The sequence below is a fragment of the Grampus griseus genome (assembly GCF_964374135.1).
Source record: "Grampus griseus genome assembly, chromosome: 14".
NCBI lineage: Eukaryota > Metazoa > Chordata > Mammalia > Artiodactyla > Delphinidae > Grampus > Grampus griseus.
Window position 1 is genome coordinate 77,244,314 of NC_139008.1, and position 19,781 is coordinate 77,264,094.

The following is a 19,781-nucleotide window of genomic DNA, read 5'->3' on the forward strand; positions in this document are numbered from 1 at the left end:
AGAGATCATTCTGGAAGCACTTGGAGAGCAAGAGGGCAAGGGCCAGGGCTGGTTGAGACTTGTTAGAAGCTATTGCAGTGATCCAGGGGAGAGATGATGGCAGTTGGGCAAGGGCAGTGGGGATGGTGATGGAGAGAAGCAGGGAGATGTGAGTGACGGGGGGAACGCAAAAGCCACAGGACTTGGCTCTGCATTGCATGTGGGGGTGAGGGAAGATGCCCAGGTTTCTAGAGCTTGCCAACCAAGGTGGGTGATGGTGCCCTTTACAGAGAATCAAGCATGTGAGGAGGGCCAGCTGTGGGGTCCATGACTTCACTGAGCAGACCAGCCTTTCTAATCATTCCTCTCATTTCTGTTCTCTCAAACAGGGTAACTTCTTTCAAAATATTGGTTCCATCACCCTATTTGCTGTTTTTGGTACGGCAATTTCCGCTTTTGTAGTAGGTGGAGGAATTTACTTTCTGGGTCAGGTAAGGAAAACATCTTTGAAAACTTTGAAAACCTTAAATTCTTAGAGCTCATGCAGGGCAGTGGGGTAGTGACACCTCATGGGGGTTTTACAGTCAAGGTAAATGCTCTCCTGCAAAGAAATCTGGACTCAAACAAGGCACAGTAAAGGCATGCTGAAGTTGTCTCTCAGTGTCCTCGAGAAGCTTTGGTGTCTGGAATTGAGTGAATCTTTTCCATAATCCCCAAAAGTATTTGATATTATTTGCAAACCAATATTGTCTTAAGTTGGAATACCTAAAAATAAAGCAGAATATATACCATCAAGATCTTCAAATTATAACAGTATCAATTCTGTTGTCCGACTGAATCAAGGTTAAACACTGTTTCTTTAATAAAAATTTGCATTTTAAAAATCAAAGATAATTCTGTATGTCTTCACTCAATTCTAAGCTGTCCTGTAGAATTACTTTCCCTGGATTTTCCACCATTGCTAAACCAATTCCCGGTGTCATCAACTGAGTGTTTTGTACTTTGAATTCAAATTAATTTGAGTTAATTTAAACCAGACCTACCTAGGAAGGTAGTATCTGTAGCTTTGCATTATGCACGTCTGTGCATGTCACAGTTCTCTTCCAGTATGGTCAGTTGCAGAAAGTTTCTCCGCCCTAGTTCTGCAAACGCAGTTTGAGATCCAGGCCTTGGGGTAACTGGCAGATTTCTCTTACATGTGTCAGATGTGTCTGCTGCTTTTGATGGCTGTCGGTAAAAGCCCATATATTCCATCTGATTTTCACCTTTACTGCTGCCTCAATGGCACCAGAATAAATCTGTCTGTCATGCAACCTTCTTCATTGCTCAGCTTCCAGCTTCAAATGGGAATAAACTTTAGAGAAGAAAACTCGTTAATTTGGCTTGCAGATATTAGTGTTCATTTTCATACTTCCTGTGTATGATGATTGAATGCATGCCTAAACTAAAACTTAGGAGTTTTCTGTATTTTTCAAGTGGTTTGGGGACTGAAGATTAATGTCCTTATTAGTTTGTAATAAAGCACTAATGGACATTTTAATCTTCTTGGCTGTTCTCCAGGGGTTTTTTTTGTGTGTCTGTGTGTTTGTGTTTTTTATTTTACAGGCTGATGTAATCTCTAAACTCAACATGACAGACAGGTAAACCTTTCATACTGTAACACCCATGTGGCTACTTTTCAGACTGGGGCCAAGTTTTCTCCACATTGATTCCTGGCTGTGGTACTTCTCTATTCTGTCTTTTCGTTTTGCTGACTATTTCTGCTGTAGAATCTATTCTGAATTAATTTGTGTCTCTGAAATGAATCAAAACTATATTGAGGAATTTTGAAGATCTCCAGTCAGAGGGTTGCTGATGAAAATGATTTAGTTTCAGCTTTGAAGGGAATAACTCTTGGTTAGTTAAGTTAACTGCCACCTCACACACACCACACGCTGCACCATTGTCCTTTTATTATTAAGAATCATCTTCAGCTCATTTCTAAGGCTTTGCAATGGCCATAATGAAAAGTTGTCTTCTTGAGAGATTGGGGATGGAGTCGGGGGTGAGGTGTGAATCTTTACTCTGGGATTCCCCCCAAGGCGGTGGGGATGGGGAGGGGGAAGGAGGTGCTCTGTTGTGGGCGCCCTTCTCAGGCTGCAGCTACTCCATTGGGCACTCAGAGCTGCTGTCTAGGAGCCCAATCCAGAAATTTCCATAATTGGCTTAGCAAGAAGCAACCTAGGAAGCCGAAGTTACCAGATCTAGTGCTAAAAAAGTGCACACACACAGCGTGACCTGGTTTCCCGTCTCTGAGAAGTGCAGTGAATATGCAGCCTTGCTCTGTGTTTCTCTCCCGGGAGCACTGGATTCTGTCTTGTGCTTGGCTGGGGAGCTCGGAAGTGGGACCCAGTGCTCTGCCCCGGGGTCCCTTTCACTGGGCCAACCAGAGCTTACAGCCTTCAGCAGCAACTTGGAGATTAAAATCTTGGAGCCCTTTTCGTGAGAAATGTGCCTTTGATAGCATCAAGTCCAGCCTCATTTTCTCTCCAGGGACATAAATTTCAAAGCCTTTGTTGTAAGATAGTCTTGCTATACAAACAAGTAGCGAAAGTCACATCCCTGTTCCATAGGGAGCGTGAAGCCGAGCAGAACTGATGCCATGCATTTTGTAGGTATTTTGCAACTGAAAAGAAATGTTCAAAACCCAGTGGATGTAAAGGAAGATGTCACAGCATTCAGTCCTTCAACCTGTTTGGGGGCAACTGCTTAGAGATACAAAAAACGCTTGATAAATCCTTGTGTAATTGAATTGAACCGGAGGTTGGGATGTTCAGGAAGAGAGGAATAAAAGAATTGGCCCTTAGACAAGCAGAGTAAGAACCAGGTGGAGTTTCTCTCTGTGTGGGCAGACACTTCCTTTCCTGTTAGAAAGTGACTGTCCCACAGATGGGGGGGTGCTCTGGGGGAAATTAGCCAGCAGTCACAAACCCACACAGCTGCAGGGCCTGACAGAACCCTTCACAGAGGGGAGCTGGCCAGGTGTGTGTCTGGAGGTGGTGACAGTGGTGAGCCGGAGAGCCCATCGTCTGAAGGGGACAGCCACCTCTTAGCTCCACCGGCTAATTACCACGTGGGAACATGGACCCAGAATTGCCAGATACTTAATTGTTTTTTTCCCAAAAGAGGCCAAGTTTCTAGATTTTAATAGGGAATTTTCCTGTTTTAAATGTTGCCAACTTGATCCATTTTTCAAAACACCATGCAGGTCAAACATGAGGCCCATGGACCTCTGCACGGTAGGAAACATAAAAATAACTTTTTTGCACAGAAGGTTTTACTTCACTGGTGTTTCCTCTGGAGAGCTAATTCACTCATAGATACACCCTAAATTATTTCACCATCCCAGTCCATTTTCTTTTTTTTTTTTTATTTTTAAATTTTATTTATTTTTGGCTGCGTTGGGTCTTCGTTGCTGCACACAGGCTTTCTCTAGTTGCGGCGAGTGGGGCTTCTCATTGCGGTGGCTTCTCTTGTTGCAGAGCACGGGCTCTAGGTGTGCGGGCTTCAGTAGTTGTGGCATGCAGGCTCAGTAGTTGCGGCTCATGGGCTCTAGAGCGCAGACTCAGTAGTTGTGGTACAGGGGCTTAGCTGCTCCACGGCATGTGGGATCTTCCCAGATCAGGGCTCCCTGCGTTGGCAGGCAGATTCTTAACCACTGTGCCACCAGGGAAGTCCCCCAGTCCATTTTCTTTTTGTTTTGTTGACGTTGCTGTCTTCTGAGATGATGGAATAAAGAAAACACATTGTTCAGTTGAACTGGCTTTTGGCCTTTTAAAAGACTGGGTCATAAGCTGTGATGTGGAACAGCTGCGGGCAAGATTCAATGCCTGCTTATATTCAGACCTCTCCATGATTCAGGCAGTTCATATTTCCGACTTTCCATGTTCACTGTCAGAAACACTGTGCCCCAATTTAGAGTCTCAGCCAAAGCTAAATGTGTTACATAATTTATGCAAAGCACTTCTCCCCCAACATTTTATTATGGAAATTTCAAACACACAGAAAAGGTGAAGCACTGTACAGTGGACACGCACGTGACCGCCTAGATTCTACAGTCACTGTTTTCACTGGATTTGCTTTAACCACAGATCTTTCCATCTCTCCATCCCTCTGTCCATTCATCAATCCGTCTTCTGGTTCCTGCTGTTTGGTTTTCAGTTCAGGATGCCACAGGAACTATGACAAAGAACATCAGTCAGGCCTCTTTCAGTGCAACTGAAACCCAACACGAACTCGTTTTAGCAAAAAAGAAGTGTGTTGACTCATAGAACAGAAGTGTCCCCGGAGTGATGGCTTCCTGCATGACAGCCTCTGGGGGCCTGTGATGTCAGGAACCTCTCCTCTCTCTGTCTTAGCTGTTCCCTGGTCAACGTCATCCTCAGGTGCGCTCACCCCACGTGGCAGCACCAATGGCTTTCGTCTCACGATCACCCTCGCCATCCCCGCCAAAAGGGCCAACCTAATATCTGGTGACCTGGTAGAATGCCTGGCGATGGACCTCTGACCAGGCTTGGGTCCCCTGCCTACTCCTAGAGCCCCACGCAATACAGGGATGGAAGGTGGAGGAGGCCTGGCTCCACAAAGGGAAATTGGAGCCCAGTGGGGCTGTGGGTGCTGTCCACTGTGTGCTTGCTGAGGGATGGAGGGAGGGGCCCGCGAGCCGCACGGAGTCGTCGCCCAGCACACAACTTGCGGCACACTCCCAGGCTCCCACCCTGCTTTGGGATGCACTTTTTTTTTTTTTTTTTTTTACTTATTTAGGCCTCGCCGCACAGCTTGCAGGATCTCAGTTCCCTGACCAGGGATCGAACCAAGGCTTTGGCAGTGAAAGAGCAGAGTCCTAATCAATGGACCACCAGGGAAGTCCCCAAGATGTACTTTTTAGACGTTCTTCTTCCTTCGAGGCCTCTGTTATGTCGCTGTGGGTGATGAGAGTGGGAATAAAAGAAGGAGAGGGGAGAGAAGAATCTCTGTGGGTTGCAGAGCAAGGGCTTCAGGCCAGCTGCCAACAAATCATGGCCTCCCGGGTTGGCAGCTGTTCGGTGGAGTTACCTTTTCTTCCCTCCCGGACCCCTCCCTCCTGCCTGCCTTCCCCAAATATCTCTGGGCGCTCACAGTGAGGTGAGAGGCAGGTGAAGTCACAGCTCATAATGCACGCGACAAGCTCTGTGAGGACAGGGCAAGTCTGGGAACTGAAGTCTGAGCTGAGGCCGTCTTTGAAGTGAGCAGGCTCTCCTGCATGAATTCACATTTCCCTCTGGCGCCACCACGGAAACCGGTACGCCAGATTATCGGTTTATGAAGAGAACTGTAACTGGCAGGGCAGCCACACGTCCCTTCCCACCAGCGCTCCTCTCCCTGAGCCCGGAGCCAGATGATCGTGCTGGTGACATACGGTGGACAGAGCACGCTCCAGTCCCCAGGCCAGGTAGCTCCTCATCCCTCCCAGACCGCAAGCTTGGTGCGGGCAGGAAACAGGTGGATGGGCTCTGGCTCACGTCTCCACCCGAGGCTGTCCCCTCGTGGCTCCTGGTGTTGCGGAAGGGGGCAGACCTAACCATTCTGCTGAGCTGGAAGGAAAGCAGTGCCAGGCGAGGCCTTTTGAGGGAAGCGACGAGGGCTTGCAAGAACTCTAAGGGGAAGAAGACAAATGGGCTGCAAGAATAATCGTCCTGACTCCTCAGGCGGCCCCCAAGGCCCCGCAGGGTGACCCGGCCCTGCCTCCCTCCCAGACTCCAACATTTCCAGCCACTTGCCCTCACTGCGCTGCTGCCAGGCTCACTGTTTTGTTTCTCAGGCAACCAAGCTTGCTCCACCTCAGAGGTAGCTTGCTCTGGTCACTGCCCCCAGGTCTTGGCCTGTCCATCTGCTTCTTGTCAGGTAGGCCCTCGTTTAAATAAGCATCATTTCTTCAGAGAGGCCTTTCCTGACCCCCCCGATCTAAGTGGGCCCCACCCCCATGCCTCCACACCACCCCGCCATGTTACTCTTTCTCTCATCACCCTGACTTCCTGTGTAACACTCGCCTTTTCTAAGTTGACCTTGGCCTCCGGGTATTGCTGTATCCAGTGTAGTGGCTAAGAGCACCCACTCTGAGCCAGATGGCCTGTGTTTGGATCCGGGCTTCGCCACCTCCTAGCTGTCTGACCTTGGGCAAGTTCCTTCACCTCATTGTCCCTCAGTTTTCTCCTATGTAATCAGAGCAATACTAGTACCATTTCATACGGTTGCTTTGTGGATTATTGAGCTACTATATGTAAAGTGCTCAGAACACTGCCTGGCACGTGGTAAGTGCCACATAAATATTTGCTATTATTATAAGCCTTGGGACTTCCCTGGTGGTCCAGTGGTTAAGAATCCACCTTCCAATGCAGGGGACGCAGGTTCAGTCCCTGGTCAGGGAACGAAGATCCCACACGCCGTGGGGCAACTAAGCCCTCACCGCAACTACTGAGCTCGCATGCTCTGGAGCCCGCGCGCTGCAACGAAAGAGCCTGCATGCCGCAACTAAGACCCGACGCAGCCAAATAAATAAATAAATAAATAAATGTTTTTTAAGAAAAAGCCTTAGTGCTTGAAACATGTTAGGCGGTTAATGCCCATTTGTTGGAGGTAGTTAGACCCTCGTGAGTACTGGGGTGAGAGCTGCTGGCCTGGTGGTAGGCAGCACTGGTGTCGCTGTCTGCCTCCCAGGCTGCGCAGCCCCTGAAGCAGGCTGCAGTTGCTGCTGACTTTTGGCACTTTCCTAGATGTTGCAGATCTGAGTGGAGGCTGGCGTCGGTCACAGATGGCACTCCGGTGGCCTGGTGGCAAGGGGCAGAGCAGAGGTCAGACCCAGGAGCACATGGGCCATTTAGGGGACGCCCTCTGGGCCACCATGGTTCCAGCTGCTCTGACCAAGAAGGCTGGGATGGCTGTCATGTATTTAAGCAAAAGTCTTCCCTCTGTCATTGGTCAAAATAAAATCTTGGTATTCTCAGTGGAAAACCAGGCCATTCATAACAACAGCTTGTAGAGTGGGACTTTCACTTCTCCACCCACAATGTTAATTAGCAGGTATTTTAAGTGGAGAAAAAACCACCATCTTCTATAGTTCCTTCAGCTACAGTGTGTACTGTTGTTATACTAAATACCGTCTCTGAGTTTAATGTTTTACTATGTGGACCAGGGGTTAAGCGTTACAGAACTACCCCTTCCTTTTCTCTTTGACAGTTTTGCATTTGGCTCCCTAATATCTGCTGTTGATCCAGTGGCTACTATTGCTATTTTCAATGCACTTCATGTGGACCCGGTGCTCAACATGCTGGTTTTTGGAGAGAGCATTCTCAACGATGCGGTCTCCATTGTCCTGACCAAGTAAGTGTGCTTTCTTCAAGTGACGGAACTAAAGGGCCTTGTATCAGAGGGGCAGATACTTCCGTGCAGCTGCGTGTACAGTTGCTTATCCTCTGGGTGCTTGGTTCACTGCTTCTCCATCTTTCTGGCCTGACAAGCCTTGATGTGCCCCAGGAATCTTGTCAAGGCCCAGGGTGATTAGAGGAGAATCTGCCTTTTAGGGTCTACCTTTTAGCAGTGCTTTTAAATTAAACCCAGCTTGGACTTCGCTGGAGGTCCAGTGGTTAAAACTCCACGCTTCCAATGCAGGGGTGGGGGTTCGATCCCTGGTCGGGGAACTACAATCCCACATGCCATGGGGTGTGGCCTAAATAAATAAATAAAGCCCAGCTTCTCATCAGCATCACGGGGGGTGCTTATTAAATGTAGCATTCCCAGGTGCCACCCTGAGAGCTTCTGATTCAGTAGGTCTGGGGTGAGTCCCCAGATGATGATGGAGCAGCCAGTTGAGGGATCAGTATTTGGGCAGCATTGTTCCAGATGAAAGCATGTGACAGAGGCCCTGTTCTCCCACTTGTGAGCTGGTGCACGTCACCTTCCTTTTCGCAGCTGTAAGGTACGGTAGTGATATTCACGGGCATCCTGCCTTAAGATGCTAATATGTGAAAGCTACTTTGGAAATTGCAGATCTTTTTCAGTTGTTCATTGGTATACTGCCCTTGTTGATAGGATCTGAGAAATTAAAGATGAGCCATAAAATGTCAAGAAGTCATTGGGAAAAGCAAATGAGTCTAAGTTCATCTCAAATCCATTTGTCGGATGCGGGGCTGTTTCCTTGCACTCTGAGGTTTGTGGTGTTCATGTATGGACAGGAGACCCAGACAGTTTGACCAAAAAACAAGAAGGTACAGACAGTCAAAGCAGTTGGAGAAAAGAGCCCTGGACAATGTATCAGAGATGAGCTAAGAGAATTTGGGGGGCCATTATGTGTTCTGTTAAAGAATAGTTTTTCCATTTTGATTTTGAACTTGTTTCCTTTGTTGTGGGATTCCTTGCAAAGCATAACCACTCTGTGGTTTTCTTAAAAGCCTTACTATAGACTATATTCAGCATTCTTATGTTGGAATAAAAGAACATTTTATCGTGGAAAGAGCCCAGGTCTTGGGGTCAGGCTGACCTGGGTTCAAGTTCCAGTGATGGCCACTCAGCTGTGTGACACCCTGGGTCAGCTCCTTAACCTCTCTGAGCCACAGGTGTCTCAACAGTAAAGTGAGGGTGATAATGCCTCAGCCTAGAATCGGATTTGAGGATTGAGTAGTTAAATCTACTATGTGAAAAGCATCTGCCGTCGGTTAATGTGAGATCCTTTCCTCTTCTGCTCCTGTCCCCCAGCTATTGTTTGTCCTGTTTTTGTCCTGCTTTTGCAGGAAACACTTACCAAGTGTTGCTTAATTGAAAGAGGTGCTCAGCAGACCCTTAAACAAAACAAAAACATATGTATATATTCTAAAATAATCCATATATTCTGTATATAAAATTTAGAAAACTTACAAAGAAAGAAAGAAAAGAAAAAAAATGCAAGCATTGTAACTCCCAAGAGATAATTACAGTTAACAATTTGGTAGAAGGTACATGTAATTTATTTAGATGGGTATATACTCTATTGTAACTTTTCCATTGAATGGAGTTGATAAACATCATTTATATTTATAACATCATTTAACTAGTTGCATAGTATTCTTTCTATGGGTTTACTGTGATCTGTTTATGGATTTACTGTAATCTATTTGACCAGTTCCCTATTGTTGGCTTTTTCATGTTTCTCTTGGCAAAAATTTCTGTAGCTTTATTAGGAAATTATATATCATGCTGTAAGAGCTTTTAAAAAAAATCTGATATTTTTTGTTAAGATCTACTTTGAAAGTGTCTTAGTTTTCTGGTTTTTACCTTTAGCTTGTGTCCTGGTTGTGCATTTGAACATTTGTGATAAGGAATTGTGCCTAAATTGGAGGTGACATCATGAGTTATTGTTATACATGAGGAGCTAAACTCAACTGCCTTGTCTCTAATTTATTTTTTTCTTAAATCTGGCAGAAGTAGGATCTTTTCTGAGCTTTCCCAGGTCTCCTTTGCCACAGAAAGGCCAAAGGTTAGGAGATACTTTGTTTTTAAAATGAGAAAGGATGGAGTCATTGTAACTAGCCATACATTCTTCCTGGAAAAGTGCTTTTGAAGGCCAAGTTCACCTATGATGACAGTTTCCAAAATTGAATCAGGGGGCCACATGCATATATGGTTTCCAGCCTTTACCTCCACTACTTACCGGTACACAGGCTGGGGTAGGAGTCACTGACCTAAGTCTCTGACTCAGATGGGTTGTCCCGTGAGTCCGTAGGCATTTTCCGGTGAAAGCGGGAGATGGGGGAGAAAGGGGATGTGGTAGGACTGCCTTGTTTTTGCAGTGTAGGGGGGAGTTGTTGTCAGCTTTCCTTGGTTACAAGGAAGGATCACATCTTGTTTTTCAAAGTGATCTGATGATGATACATTTATCTTTGTAACTGAATATGTGAATGAATTACCCCTTTTTTAATGTTTTCACTTTCATAAATGCCAGAAAGCTGAGTATCTTCTGTTTCTTCATTAACCTTAATTAAATTATTTTTAGCTTTGATTTGTTACTATGACAATCTATTCTTACAATAATTGTGGTAGAGGAAACCTTTAGTTCTCTGCAGCTGCAGCTAAAGCTCATGAAATGGATCCTGAAGCAACATTGTCTTTTATTCTTTAAGGTGTGAGGAACATGACCTGAAAAAGTAAAATGCATGACATTTCCAGGCTAGAAAGAGTCCAAATTCTACCTTCATTTATCTTGAGTTCAGAAACCATTGGCCTCGGCCCTGGGTCTGCTGTTAACCATTGGTGTGACCTCACCCAGTTAGCCACTTTCTTTAGGCCTCAGTCTCCTTTGCATGAAAAGAAAGCAGTGACACCAGCCAGTGTCCCAGATGTGGTAATGAAATGAGGGGGCTGGATGCTATGCTCGTGGCCCACGGATCCATTTGGGACCTAGAGGTGATCTTAGCCTTCAAAAGTACTTTCCCAATAAGAACCTTATTGGTTCCCAGCTTTCCCCAAGGTGGGATGTTAACATGGGATCTGCTGGGAAAGAAAGGGAATGGGGGCTATTGGGGTGAGTTTAGAAAACTTTTATGTGAAAAAAGTTGGTTTTCTTTTTTGCAGCACTTCTCAGAACCTTTATTATGTTATATTATGCTGTAAATCACCACAAAAGCCTGAGGTTATCTGACCGAGCCACCCTTTTATCGCAAATTATCCTGCTTTAAAATTATACCAGTTCATGAAACGCTAATTAATGAAGCTGAGCATTATTATTGACAATTCTTTGTTTTGTTTACTGATTCAGCAAAAATTTGTTGAGTATCTTCTGTGTGCTGGGCTCTGCTTAGGCCCTGGACATATGGCAGTGAACAAGGTGGACACAGGCATGGTCCTCATGGAATGATTCACTAGTTCCACTGCTGTGGAGAAGTCAGGCACCAGGAGAGCCTGTAAATGGGCTGGCCTATGTGAAGGCAGGTGTCCCTGAGGGAGTGTCACTGACCCTGTGTGCTGAGAACAAGCCAGAGTCAGCTGGAGCCCAGGAAGAGTGACATACGACCTACCACCGGGAGGTGTCAGTGACAGTGGAGCCCCGCCCGAATGAGGAGGAGATGGGATGGGAGATGTGGTGGGGAGGAGTCCGTCAGGCTCAGAAGCCTAAGCTTCCCCCTGAAAGCAGCAGGAGACTGACGAGGGGTTTTGAACAGGCCAGTAACTCCATCAGATGTGCATTTTCAAGGGATCGTTCAGGCCCCTGAGTAGAGAATGGGTTCTCCTAGGAAGAGCAGGATGTATAGAGAGAGAGATCCGTGAGGCAGAAGCCCTGAGCTGGAGGATAGTAGGGGAGGGAGGGAGAGAAGTGGATGGATTTGAGAGAAGGTGGACTCAGCAGGAGGAGGAGATTTAATGAGAATAACTCTTTTAATGGTATAATGGTTTTACCCTTGGGGGTAAAACCAACAGTTGAATTTAATGGCTGCTGACATTTTTCTTTGCTCTGTAGCAGTGAAAGGAAAGCCCTTTCAATTCTTCCTCTTGATGTCTCCTCCCAGATCCCCACTCTGGGCCTTACACACTGATATTTCTTCTTCAGGAGGCTCCATTCTAGTCTGACTTCATGCCACAGCCTCAGTTTCGGGTTTTATCCCACAGGATCCCCACTCCCCCACGCCCACCCCGCACTGAAAACATTTCCTGTGACTCCCCAGGGCCTTCAGGATGAAACACCAACTCCTTAGCTTGGTTCATCGAAAGCCTTTCACAGGGCCTGGCCCCGCCTGCTGCTCTTGCCTTACTCTTGCCACTGTCCTCCCCGCCAGCCCCTCCCCCAGCAGCCAGTTCCTGTGTTCTGTCCACAGTTGTCTTTGTAACTTCCTGCTCCTAGATACACTGCTAGTATTTTGGGGCTCCCTACCTCCACACATGCTCTTCCCTCTGCCTTGGGTGCATTCCCTCATTTCTTCACCTGGTTAGCTCTTCTTTATCCTAAATTGAAACCCAGCCCATGTGTCATAAAGAACCTTCCTAGACCCCCACCAGTCTGAGTTCGAAGCCCACCGTGTATTTCCTACAGCTCTCTGCTCTTTCCTGAGATGGTCCTAGTTTCCATCTTGTTAGTTTTTTATTTTCTTTTTGGCTGTGTTGGGTCTTCGTTGCTGCGCGTGGGCTTTCTCTAGTTGCCGTGAGCAGGGGCTACTCTTTGTTGCGGTGCGCGGGCTTCTCATTGCAGTGGCTTCTCTCGTTGCAGAGCACGGGCTCTAGGCGCGTGGGCTTCAGTAGTTGCGGCACGTGGGCTCAGTAGTTGTGACTCACGGGCTCTAGAGCACAGGCTTAGTAGTTGTGGCGCACAGGCTTAGTAGTTGTGGCGCACGGGCTTAGTTGCTCCGTGGCATGTGGGATCTTCCCGGACTGGGGCTCAAACCCGTGTCCCCTGCATTGGCAGGCGGATTCTTAACCACTGCGCCACCAGGGAAGCCCTCCATCTTGTTTTTCTCCCTCATTAGACTATAGAGTTCCCTAAGGGCAGGCACCTGCTCTCATCTCTGAACCCCCAGAAACTAACACAGTGCCTGGAACAAAGTAGGTGAACAAATAAGTGTTTGACTAATGGGTTGAATGATGAATGAATGAGAGAATAAGCCAGAAATAAGTTTTGAGTTCTAAGTTAATTTCTAATAACTTTGTCTATAACATTTTAACTTCTTTCTTTTTTTTCTTTTATTTCCTAGCACAGCTGAAGGTTTAACAAGAAAAAATATGTCAGATGTCAGTGGGTGGCAAACATTTTTACAAGCCCTTGGCTACTTCCTCAAAATGTTCTTTGGCTCAGCAGCACTCGGCACTCTCACTGGCTTAATCTCTGCATTAATATCCTTTTAATATGATGAACACATGTGGCTGAGAAGATTATTCCTAATTACATCCGTCTCTCGTCATTTTCTCCAGTTCCTTAAGGGGACCAATTTTAGTCTAAAGTCATATTTAAGGAGGACTTTTATGCTTAGTTCTGGTTTGAAGAACACTTTAATTTAAACTCAAGGATTTTAAAATTTAACATTAGAAATTTAGGATATCACTTTTCAAAGCTTAAAAAACATGTACACTGTTGAATATCAGATCTGACTTTGGGGTCTTCTCAGTTCCCAGAGTGTGATAACTGCATTCAGATGAATTTCATTTTCTGCTGTCTCACTTTTCATATTAAGAAAATCGGAAATTAATTTCCTTTGAAAATGTCAAATTGAGAAAATCTCTACGCCACTGAAAGTATTTATCTGGAAGAACCAGAAAAGAGACTTTCAAAGTGAGCTCCATCTAAGTTATTCACACTGATTTTGTGGCTTAACAACCCATAAGCTTTTCCAGCCATAGAAGCCAAGAGACTTGTTAAGGCCGCTGACACCTTTATTGCTGTAGAAAATTTGTCACATTTAAAACAGGAACAGGCACCAGACCTTTTCTGTGTGAGCGTAAGCCTGCATGCATCTTGGGGAGATGGCCACCTGGCCCTCCTCCGCCAGCAGTTTGTTTCACAGATGGCCGGCCAGGAAAGCCTCTTCTGCCTGAGACAGGCGTGTTTGTCTGCCATCCTGTTGAATTTTCCCTTCAGTTCCTATGTCCAGAAGTCTCAAGGTGCTGTTGAGTCAGCTGACAGCTTCTTATATTGTATCAATAAACGGAATGGAAAAGAAAACTTTTTCTAGTTCAGTATTTTCCTCTGTATTTATCTCTTTATTTAAAAGAGCGGAGGGGCGGGCGGGGAGAGCATCTTCTTTAATGAAGCCTCAGTAAATGGGTGCTGTGGGCTCCAGCACAGGCATGTGAACAACATTTGAATACGTGGAAGATTCTCCTTTCACAGGAACATGAGTTTATAAATGTCCAGGAATAGGAGAGAAGGTCCTTCAATGGGTCCCCAGGATTCTGGAAACCCCATTAGTGACCTCAGCTGATGTGGTCAGTGGAGTGGAAGAGGGACACGGCCCTGGAAGGGGCCTGGCAGTATGGGGTGTCCTCAGTCTGTCTGCAGCCCCAGCTCCCCACAGCCCGCCCCCCACCCATCCCCCGGTGGCTCCCAGCCCTCCAAGTCAGCATTTCCAAATGAAATGACTTAGGGTGACTTTAGTTTTCCCCTACCGTTTGTCTCAGGAATTTACATCTCTTAGTATTTTGTCAGATGCCCTTCCTTAAAACAAGAGTCTCCCTGCAAAGAAAAAAATCCATAATGACAAATTTTCACCTGTTACCTTGAGATGTTCCCAAATCTTTGTATCCATTGTTTACCTTCTCTATTTGGAAGGCAGCAGTTTTGTGACTTCTCTAGACCGCCCGTAAGTGTCCTTTGATTCTTTTTCCTTGACAATTGTCATTTACGTGCTAAAGCATATTGACTTGAGGAAAACGCCCTCCTTGGAGTTTGGCATGATGATCATTTTTGCTTATCTTCCATATGGGCTCGCAGAAGGAATCTCACTCTCAGGTAAGTGACGGAGAGTGTTGAAATGCTGGGGTTGATGGTCCGTGGTCCTGCCTGGTGAAAGGTTATGTCGATTGGGTCACTTTCAATAATAAGAGAGTCACGACTCAGAAGAGCTTAAGCAGTAAAGGGGACTAACTGGCTCTCTAGGGATACATCTGGATTTAGACCTGGCTGGATCCAGGAACTCAGTGTTGTCAGGGTCACCTTTTCTCTTTACCCGCCATCCTGTAGCAGAGATCAAAACATCTCTTCCAATGTTGCCTCTCTCTCAAACAAGCCCTCTGAAGGGCCTTGAGACTGCCACGGGCAGTCAATCCCTTAGCCCGTCCCTGGGCCCTGGCACCCACTGACCTGCATTCTTCCACTATAGTTTTGCCTTTTCCAGAATATAAATGTCATATAAAGGGAATCATGTAGTTTTTAGTCTTTTGTGACTTGTTTCTTTCAGTTTTCATAATGTTCTTGAGAGACACCACGTTTTTGCTGTATCGGTAGTTTTACATTCTTATTGAGCCGGTTTTTCCATTCACCCTTTGAAGGACATTTGGACTTTTCCAGATTTTGGCTATTAATGTGCGTATCTTCATTTATCTTGGATAAATACCGAGGAGTAAGTAAGGTTGCCGGGTCTTATGGTAGGTGTATATTTTGCTTTATCAGAAACTGCCCAGTGTTTTACAGAGTGACTGGGCCATTTGCATCCCCACCACAATGTATGAGAGAGTGTCAGCTGCTTCACATCCTCGTCAACACTTATTTTAATTTTAAACACTAGCCATTCTGACGGGTATGTGGCAGTTTGGTTTTGATGTGCCTTGGTGTGCTTCTCTTTATCTTCCTCTCGGGATTTGTTGAACTTCATGGGTTTGTAGTTTGTGTAAGTTTATGGCTTTTATCCAATGTAGTACGTTTTTATCAGTTTCTTGAAATGTTTTTTTCTGTTCCTCCTCTGCTGCTGAGCAGAATTCTCCTTCCCTCAGGTCACTGTAGGGCATCACACATGGGTCCTCTGTGAGCAGGTGTTGCCAAGGAGGAGGCAGAGAGGACTCTGGCCATTTTCCCTGGAGAACTTTGTAAACCTCAGGGTCTCGTTTGTTTTTAATCCCAAGCCAGTTCTCTTGGATAATTTCATCCCGGTATCTGCCATCCTGTTCCCTCTCTTACCTTTCCTGAATTTTGGCACTTACATAAACACCACCTGTGAGTCATTTGGCTCTAGCCTAGCTATTTTTACCTCTGTTTTTCTAGATCATTCCCCACCCCTTTGAGATGAACACTGAGTACCTGTTGGCAAAGATGTATTTCTTGCATCCATTTAAAATTTGTGATTAAGACCAGGGAGTGTTTTTCTTGTCTTTTCTTCAGAGAGGCAGTGTTTTCTATTTGTAGGGGTTTCGTTTCCTTGGGGACCTCTGCCGTGCACGCTGATGGGGCCAAAAAGAGCACATGCAAGCCAAGAACACACTTGTCCGCCTCTGGGTGACGGGCTGGCTCTGCCCACACTCTGCCGGTGGGATGTTTGTCACGCAGGGTTTTCAGAGAAGGGGAGGCTCACCCTGTTAATGTAAGGGTACAAACAGGAAAGGTGGCTTTGGTGCGGTCCCCTCCTTCCTCTTTGTGCTCTGCTTTTCCTGACTGTCACAAAGGACGAAGTGGTTACCACAGCCACCAAACAGGACGTTCTCCCTAAGAATCATTTACCTAAATCTGTGTGTCTAGAACACAGTGGTTAAGGGCACCGGACAGACTCGGTTTGAATCCCACCTCCACCTCTCATTAGCTGTGTAACTGCAGAGAGCAGACTTAACCACTCTGAGCTTCTACTTCCTCACATGAAGTAGACATAATAAAAGTGCCACTCTGGGGCTTCCCTGGTGGTGCAGTGGTTGAGAATCTGCCTGCCAATGCAGGGGACACGGGTTCGATCCCTGATCCGGGAAGATCCCACATGCCACGGAGCAACTAAGCCCGTGCGCCACAACTACTAAGCCTGTGCTCTAGAGCCCGTGAGCCACAACTACTGAGCCCATGTGCCGCAACTACTGAAGCCCACGCGCCTAGAGCCCGTGCTCCGCAACAAGAGAAGCCACCGCAATGAGAAACCTGTGCACCGCAATGAAGAGTAGCCCCTGCTTGCCGCAACTAGAGGAAGCCCGCGCGCAGCAACGAAGACCCAACGCAGCCAAAAATTAATTAATTAATTAAATTTAAAAAAGAAAAAGAAAAACCTTTCACTCATCCATTCAGTAAATATTTATTTAATGCCTACCCTGTGCGGAGAACGCTCCTTGGTTTCAGAGGTACAGTAATAAACAAGACAAGATCAGGTTTCTGCCTGGAGAAGGAAGATAATAAGCAAGTAAGCAAACACATAGGGTAATTTCAGGTAGGAAGAAGTGATGTGAAAAAAAGAAATCAGAGTAATGTGATGGAGTGTCACGGGGGCAGGAACGTTATGAGGTAGGGGGTCAGGAAGGTGTCCTCAGAGGGGTGGCACTGGGGCTAAGACCTGTGTGGTGAAAAGGAGCCAGCGTCGGAGGCTCTGGGGAGGGAGTGATTGGCAGCGTGAGCAGCAGGTGCCGAGAGTCCCAGATAGATCTGAGGGAGCTTGGCTTGCTCCAGGAAGAGCAGGAAGATAGCGTGGCTGAAACAGAAGGGCAAGGACCCCATCCCGCAGGGTTCTGTAGGCCTGGGAAGGAGTTGGCATTCTGTTACACACGCAAAGCCAAGTGTTGGAGGACTTTTTAAAAATCACTGTGCCAGTAATACGTGTCATATCTGTAGTATGATACTGTTTATTACTTTTTAAAAATATATTTATTATTTCTTTTTTTGGCTTCATTGGGTCTTCGCTGCTGCGCGCGGCTTTCTCTACTTGCGGCAAGCGGGAGCTACCCTTCGCTGCAGTGTGCGGGCCCCTCATTGCGGTGGCCTCCCTTGCTGCGGAGCTTGGGCTCTAGGTGTGCGGGCCTCAGCAGTTGTGGCTCACGGGCTCTAGATCACAGGCTCCGTAGTTGTGGCGCATGGGCCCAGTCGCTCTGAGGCATCCCGGACCAGGGCCCGAACCTGTGTCCCCTGCACTGCGCCACCAGGGAAGACCCTGTTTATTACTTTTTTTAAAGACAGATAAACTTTATAATGGCATAGTAAAAGAGCTGGCAATCTGCATGTTGAACTGTATGGTAGTTACCTCTGGGCAGGCGGTGTGAATGGAGAGTCTTGTTTTGCTCTTTACCTCTGAGTTCAGATTTTTTATAGCAAAATATGTTCCTTATTGGGTAATTAACAAACAAAACTGACTATGGCCTGACTCAGCCTTCAAGAAGTACATCATGTTTTACCCGCAGTAAAGTTCAGTGCAATAGAAATTGTACACAATACCCTTTCAACTCCTGCCTTTTGGATTTGAATCCCTTTATTCCTTAATTACATTTGAAACAATGGATTTAACTGAGACTAGAAGTGGATTTCCTCCCTCCTCCCTCCCTCTCTTCTTTTCCTGCCTGCCTTCAGAGGCTGACCGCTTGCTGCACTGCTGTCTGCTTCCTTAAATGAACTTGCCTTCTGAAAGAAGTAAATGTGTCAGGATTCTTCATTCCAGGGCATGTTTTAAATCCCCAGGCCTTTTATCTCCAGGAGTGAGCCTGCTGGACCGTTTTCCCCTTCAGTGTCTTTGCAGCCTATGCCGGGGGCAGCTGCAGTGGGTGAGGGTCGTCTAAGTGGTAAAGTCACCTGGGCTTAGGGAGGGCACGTAGGGCAGACACTTGAGCTGTCCCTGCAGCTTTTGTACCCACTGCTGACCCTGACTCTTTCCTTTAGCCCCCGGGATTTGAGAGTTCCCCCGACCCCAGACTGGACTGGCATGAAGGTCGTGGCTGGCTGGTCACTCTTGTAGTCCAGAGGGCCCATTTCTGTATGGTCCAAATTCAGCCCCCAAATGGGATTTGTTTACCTCTACAGAAAATGTTTAAACACTTCAATTAGTTGCTGTCGTTAAAAGTCAGAAGATTTCTGGGAATTCCCTGGCGGTTCAGTGGTTAGGGCTCGCTGCTTTCACCGCCGGGGGCCCGGGGTTCAGTCCCTGGTCAGCGAACTAAGATCCAGCGAGCTGTGCGGCGCGGCCAAAAAAAAAAAAAAAAGTTGGAAGATTTCCCATAAGAAACAGATTTCTGGAGTTTCTCAAAAACCGGAAGGAAGACTGGCCAGCACTAGGCCTCCATCCACAGGGCTGCCATCAGCCCTTTATAGATGGGCTTGTGCCTTCTCTGCCCATGTGCCAGTCACCCGCTTATTGTTTTTATCTTTATTTTTATTGTCTGGCCCCTGAGGAGTTTGGGTTTCCAACCCCTAGCCTACGGTGCACCAGACTAAAGCGGCCAGCCAGACGCCTGCTGCGTTGAGCCTGTCTCCTTGTTTCCTGTGGAGGAAAGCTTGCTGGGCCTCTGGCCGTGGCCTCTCCTGATGCTAGTCCCACGGGAAGTTCCACGTTTCACTGTCAGAGCTGACTTTCCAGAACCTTTGGCTTTCTGCAGTGGCTGTTTAATACCGGGACTCCCGTGGGCTATGATGACCTCGTTCTGTAGGCAGAATGACGACGTGGGCGGAAGGCCACTCGTGTCACAACTTAAGCGGTTGTGATTCACAGCTTAAGTGGTTCAGGCTCCTCCGGGGTTGACTTTCCCTTCAGGGTAAGAACTCCAAAGCCTCAGCTTTGCAGTGAATTGATAACCCTTCTTGAAGCAGGCTGGCGAAACAAAGCCCTTTGAGAGCCCAGAAGCCAGAGCCGTCTCTAGCATTGGACTGCACGGAAGGAAGAGAGAGGCTTAGGAGCAAGTCCATAGGAACTGAAGTGTGCTGTGCCGCGTGCTCCTCCCCCAACCTCGACGGTTCTGGTCTTTCCCTCTGTTTCACCTCACATTGCCTGTGGCGTCTGTGGTCTAGATGCAGAGTCAGGAAGGAGAAGCTCTCGGGTGGTTGCCTGCAGGAACTTACTGAGAAGAGCAGATGAATTGAGGGGACAGCCGGAGGTGTTGTTATTGTGTGTTTTATCTAGCGGAGCAGAGGCTCAGAACGACTCGTAACTTCCAGAGTCTTCTCACTGCTCTGAAGTAGCAAGTAAAGAAGTCTCCTGCCCTCTCCTTTCCCTTCTCCAGGCTCATCAGGTGTGGCTCTTGGGCAGCATTGCTGGAATTTCCCTGTCTGGCCTCCTTTTTGGGAAAAATGAAAGAGCAAAGGAATTTGCTGTTTCCCAAGAGGGCTAGGAGATAACACGTTCCAGCTACTGCTATCTCTCTGGCCAGCAAATACCTGCTGGGCACCGCAA

General features: G+C 46.9%; 1 protein-coding gene across 3 annotated transcripts in view; it reads left to right on the plus strand.

Moving 5' to 3' along the window:
- The window catches only part of SLC9A8 (solute carrier family 9 member A8), a 71,830-nt gene that overhangs the window by 33,615 nt on the left and 18,434 nt on the right, over window positions 1-19,781 (plus strand). For 2 of the 3 annotated variants that reach the window (XM_082670848.1, XM_082670850.1), the window contains 5 exons: window positions 369-470; window positions 1,540-1,619; window positions 7,234-7,377; window positions 12,708-12,846; window positions 14,353-14,458. In XM_082670848.1, coding sequence (XP_082526974.1) covers window positions 369-470; window positions 1,540-1,619; window positions 7,234-7,377; window positions 12,708-12,846; window positions 14,353-14,458 — 571 coding nt within the window. The remainder of the gene's footprint in view (window positions 1-368; window positions 471-1,539; window positions 1,620-7,233; window positions 7,378-12,707; window positions 12,847-14,352; window positions 14,459-19,781) is intronic. The other variant, XM_082670849.1, reaches the window with a different exon arrangement.